At 41.7% G+C, this 6000-nt stretch overlaps 1 protein-coding gene across 1 annotated transcript in view; it reads right to left on the bottom strand.

Moving 5' to 3' along the window:
* Nucleotides 1-414: 414 nt before the first annotated feature.
* Nucleotides 415-6000, bottom strand: part of syn2b (synapsin IIb) — a 68703-nt gene continuing 63117 nt past the window's right edge. The window contains exons 12-13 of the mRNA XM_029431813.1: nucleotides 3228-3999; nucleotides 415-2454 (exon numbers count right to left, since the gene is read on the bottom strand). Coding sequence (XP_029287673.1) covers nucleotides 2301-2454; nucleotides 3228-3999 — 926 coding nt within the window. The 3' untranslated portion in view covers nucleotides 415-2300. The remainder of the gene's footprint in view (nucleotides 2455-3227; nucleotides 4000-6000) is intronic.

Here is a 6000-nt window from a genome sequence, read left to right as displayed (position 1 = left end):
ACTGACATGCTTTTATCATTAGCCTTACACCTTGATGTTTTCCATTGTCTACCAGAAGGTTGGTGTAAAACTGTAATCAAGGCAGTCTCTGTAATATTAAAAGTCTTTAAGCCTCTCTACATTTCTCATTACAGTCTCAACATGCTAGTTGTTTAGCATTAGTAGCAGCAAAGTCGTGTAAATTCACGGGGCACTCCAGATATCCTGACTCTTTGTTCCTAGACTGGGTCAAGCTCCAAAAACATGGAATCCTACATTTGCCACAATGCAACTCAACAGCATCTTTTCCTAATACCCTACTTCGTTGGTAAGTAACCAAATCATTCCATGTGTTTCCCTTAATTGATATTTCTGTGTGGCATCTTTGTGGCTCTTAAAACCTTGTCCCTCAAAGAAAAAGTGCAGACATCAGCATGGATTTTACTTAATGAATCAGTGGAATGATGGAACCACATCTTTATTAACTGTACAGAAAAGAAACATCAGTCACTAGATCATGCAAAGCAGTATTGCGTCACAAATAAAAACACAATACAAAACAAACAATACATACTGTACCATAAATATGGAGCCTCAAAAATATAAATCAATCAATCAATCAATATATTACAAAAAATAAACTCCTGAGATGACACTTACATACAAATACAATATGTTATAATTTACTTGCAACATAGTACTGGAAATGGATAAGCAGACGGGTTGATATGAGATTCTTAATTCTTGATTTTCTTTTTTTCTTTACACATATGAACTTGCAATGAAGCAACTCAGTTGAAAATGACCAGTCAAGGTACTGGGTTCATTCCTGGTTGCCTTAAATTCAGTCTCACAACACAAACAGGATTAATCACAGAAACCAACCGTTTAACATGGCATATTGAACTGAAACCCAGCGTCTGACTGCGGTAAAAAGCAACCTGGGAAGTCGAGATTGAAAGGAATCTTAAAGGGAATGTAAGAGTAAGGTATTCAACAGATACACAGGTCCTGTATGTATGATCATATTTATATTTATAATAGGGTGACAGCACTCAACAGTCACGTCGAGGTGTTATTGCACTACTGTCTCAATGTCTTTTTCATGAGAATAATCAACAAATTACAATACTGTTGATCGATCTACACAGAGGTGAAACAAGAAATCACCAGTCACAGCAGTCAGAGTCTTTTTACTCTATGAAATGCATTCAGTTACCATTCAGGATTGATTTATTCAGTCTGCTGCACCAATGCTCCCAAAACAGTTGCAATTAATCTTTCCCCTCAAGTTAATCAAACACTTGAGGTAAATGAATGAATCTCCAGTTGTAATCGACCCACGTCTGCACAGCTAACACACGTAGCTGAATTGAAAACATGTTCACAATAAGGCTACAACATCTAGAGAGAGAGAGAGAGAGAGAGAGACAGTGTGTGAGAGAGAGGCAACGGAGGGCTCAACACAGAGAGAGCACACCTTCTGCTCCAAAAGTCACACCGAGCCACTTGGAGGAGCCATGCATAACAATTGGACACGGATGAACACATGTACACATATTTCCGACTCCCTCACATGACAATGAACTTGCATGTAGACAAAAAAAAGGGCAGTAATGACGAGCACAGTAGTCAGTAGCCAAGAACCAGAGACACAACGGCTGGATTTACACAAGAACAAACTCTTAAAGTAGTATTTTCTTTTTTTACTCACGTACTTTCACTTACTGACCAACATTGATTCACTTTTTCCAGCATAGAATGTAAAGAATCAGTGTATGAATCCAGCCACTGAATGAAAGAGTTATGTCACTGACAGAAGCTCATTTGGAAACTGTAATTGTTGTTCTATCATTGGCTTATCTCCCTTCTGCTTATATATGTTTGTATTCATATACTGTATATATAGTCGTATATATAAATATATATACTGTATGTACATTCCATCTGTAGTCTGTAATATTCTTCTTTTTATATACTTCAGAAGTGAGCTCTGGGAAAAATAAATATTTTGTTATTCTATTCTTTTCCATCCTATTCTAGTTTATATCAATGACGTAACTCCTTCAGTCCAATTGTTCTGGCACAGCATCTTTCTTTGAACATCCCAGCAGGCCTCACTGCAACTGACACAGAGAAGCTGAGCGTGGAGGAGAGGAGGGTACCGGGACGGAGGGAACACAGTACAGTTAACACACAAAGTTTCATCTCAGACTGGTTCACATTTAATGTCAATCAAGTCATCACTGGCCAACAGTAAAAGGGGGTGGGGTGGGGGGAGCCACGATCAATAAGGGGGCTGACTACGGTTTGGGCTGTGTCTAGTCAGAGAAAAGGCTGGCGAAGGACTTTCGAAGGTTGCGAATGGTCTCGGCCTTGGCCTCGTCTTGACCGTCACCTCCGGTGGTCGGGGCCCCACGGAAGAAAGAGGAGTCGCTGAAGGCGTTGAAGGCATTGGTCAGGGACTGGGACTTACTGGGAAGGGAGGAGGGAGGAGGGAGGAGGGAGGAGGGAGGAGGGAGGAGGGAGGAAAAAGAGAGGGGGGAGAGCAAGTGGGCGAGGGAGGGCAGGAGGGACGGGACGCAGTTCATAGAGTAAGTCAGAGGGGAAAGTAGGGATGGAAGACAAACAGGGAAATATGTAAAAGGGCCAAAAAGTCACAAACACAATATTTGTAGAAAATGTTAACATTGTACTCCCCCCCTCCCCTAATTATCATATATAAGCAGTATATGAACACTTACGTTTGTTTATAACACATTATAATGTAGTTCTAAGAAGATATAAGGACATTATGTTGTTACGATCAGAACTTTGTATGAACTGTGTTATATTATACTCTCATGTATCATCTGTTTCTATGCCGACATACAGTTATGCATGCTTTACGGGAGGAGTTCAAAGTTGCTGACAAATACACCAGTGAACACAACATGGCGCTTACAACTGCTGAAAACAACATTATAATAAACCACGTATTAAATGTTTAGATACTGCATATAAATAGTAAATAGGGAGGGCTAAAATAAAGTGTTGATTTAATCACTTCAGCATGTTACCACTCGGGCTGACACACTTAAAGAATTCTATTGATCGTTTTAGTGTTGCGAATGATTGGAATGACAGACTTAATCTTTTTACAGAAGAATGGATTTAGATATTTAATTCTGTATCCTAAACACAAAGTATGGGCCATTGAAATGCATGTCTTTGCATTATCAACAGTGTGTTGATAAGACGGCTCTTACTTCAGCAGAGGATGGGCCTTTTGCTGGGATCCTGGCTGTTCATCCACGGGGGCCTCGGCCTCGGCCTCAGCCTCAGCGGAGGCCTCGGCATCTTCAGCTGGGACAGGCTCGGGGTTTTGGGAAGGAGACTCTGCATTAGGCGGGGACTGAACCTGTGCTGGGGCGGGGGCTGTGGCAGTATCTGATGCCTGAGTGGGTGCCGGGGCAGCAGGCTGGGGTTTAGGTAAAGCTTTGACAGGAGGCGGGGTTTGTGGCTTTGGCTGGATCTGCGGCTTTGAATTCCTGCGTAAAGGAGGGATGGGCTTTGCAGGTGGTGTGGGTTTGGGTGGTAGCTCTTTTGGTTTGCCAGGAGCTGGGGATGGGGAGCCCTGAGGCTGGGGCTTGGGCTGCTCTGTGGTAGGAGCTGAGGCTGAGGGAGAGGCTTGGGCTGGAGCTGCTGCTGCTGCTGCTACTTTGGTTGGGGGAGAACCTGGAGCTGCTGCGGCTGCTGCTGCTGCTTTAGCTGGGGATGATGGTGAAGCTCTGGCTGGGGCAGGGGCGGAAGCAGAATCTAGGGCCGGCTTTGCGAGGGATGGGGCTCTCGTCATTGGGGGAGGCCTCTGCACTGGAGGCTTTGCGACCGAGGCGGCTCTCTGGACTGGGCCCTTCTGAGCCTGAGCTGGTCTCTGAGCTGGACCAGGTTTCTGGACCTGGATGGGCCTTGGTACCGGTTCAGATGCTCTCTTAGCTGACTCTGATGATATCTCCACACTTTGTGCTTTCACTGGTGCACCTAAAAGATTAAAAGATAATTAATTTGATTATAGTTCCATGGCCATATACACATAAGTCAAGCAAAAAAAAGCAAAAGGAGAAGTTAAGGAAATAAATAAGCATAATTATTGTATTCATCTAGCACCTGTCGTTTTATGTGCAGCAGTTAAAAAAACCAGGCACCTATGACACTCTCCAAAGACCAAAGCAGACCATGAGACAGATAAAGAGCTTGATTATAGACATGCCCATTCACATAGCGACCTCTCACATTCATAGAAACCCTCACCAACTCATCTGTCAAGAAGAGACAGGGGCAAAGCAGGCTGTGAATGTTTGGACTGCAATGTCCAGCAGGGGGCGGCAGATCAACGGTTAAGAGGAGGTGTGGTGACTAGCTTGTCATGCCAAGTGTTGGTTGCTTTTATGCAAAACTACTCATGTGACCGTAGTGCGGTGAAAAAAAAGAAACACACAGAGAGGAAAAGGAAGGAGTCGGAGAAGAGAATGAAAGAAAGTAAACAACAAAAGAAGACACGGAAGAATACTGGCATCAAACAACTCAGTGACTCAAACTCAGGCAGCAAAGCAACCTATCACGCATGCCGAGTAGGAAGTGACTGGGAAGGGATGAGTTTCCAATGACTGATAATTCATTTTCCAAGATTATAGTTAGTGAATTATATGATTATTTTTCTGAACAACTTGGAATATGTAAAGTAATTTATGCTTATTGAATACATTTTGCATTTTAATGTCATTTTATACATGATCACATGATATGACCACTACATAACCTTCATGAAAATTCATCCCACACATTCTCATGGAGTCATTACTGTAAGGCAGCTACAGTACATGGCTATGAGTCTTACGTTTTACGAGTGTGTCATAAAGAATCCCCAAAGGTCGAATGGGACTCACGACGCATAAAAACCAAAGAAAATACAGTTGGTACAAACATAATTTATAAGGGTGACACAATACGAATTAGTTTGGATCCAAATCTTGGATTACTTTTTCTATTTAGTTAGATTTGCGTTTAAAGGCTTCATAATCATACAACGTATTTGTTGAGTGCTGGTAAGATTGGATTTAGTCACTTCAGTCCGGCAAGTCAACAAACTGGCAAAGCCTTTAACGTGTGTTTGTGCAACACCAAATCTCTTCATATCAATCAGGACGGATTGAGACAGAGAAGAACAAACTGATAGTTGTAGCCAGATGGTGTGTGAAGATCAAACATGAGCAAATCAGTGATCTGGATCCAAATTAGGAAATGAACATGCGAAGAAAGAGAAAGACGCTTCTTTTCTTTGAAACTCTTCATTAATCACGTAAGCAGGTTTTATAAATCGCCAAGAAAAATATGTATTGTGTACCGTGTAAAGCCACTTTGTCTGGTCTCAGGTGTTATAACACAGAACAATGAAGGTTCATTTACAACCAAAGACGACACCGAGCAGTTATTCACAGGACACTCAGGTCTCGTAAAGGTGACTTTGTTGCTTGACAGAAGGAAAAATCTGTTTTGATTCGAACCATAATATTGTACAGATCTAAAAGATGATAAGAAGGATTGAAGAGCCACGCATTAATCACTAAGACAGAAACACAACTGAGCTGACCAGAACTCGCAGTGATCACGAGCGGCACATCTAAGAAGTGATCTTACCTTTTGAAGAATGCAAAAATAAACAGAACATCCCTCTATAAAAAGCTCATCTGCCACCGTGCAATAATTTTTCACCATGTCATTCATTTAAAATGTAATTAAACTGCAATCTGATTTGTACATCTTAACATTTCAACACTGTAGGCACATGTTCGTCTCTAACAATTCCTGTAAAATATAAAACGCTGGCATTCTTAAACCAACCAGCACAATCATATTAAACACAACATGGAGTATCGGCATTTGCCACATCCATGCAACATGAGAAAAAAAGGCACTCAAGATAATAAACAAACATGCAAACACACACATTAACAGTACAATAGTAATGGCTTTGTTCATTTA

This window comes from Cottoperca gobio, chromosome 5 (assembly GCF_900634415.1).
Source record: "Cottoperca gobio chromosome 5, fCotGob3.1, whole genome shotgun sequence".
Lineage (NCBI taxonomy): Eukaryota > Metazoa > Chordata > Actinopteri > Perciformes > Bovichtidae > Cottoperca > Cottoperca gobio.
Note: the sequence above shows the minus strand (reverse complement) of the source record. Positions and strands in the feature narration are given on the sequence as shown.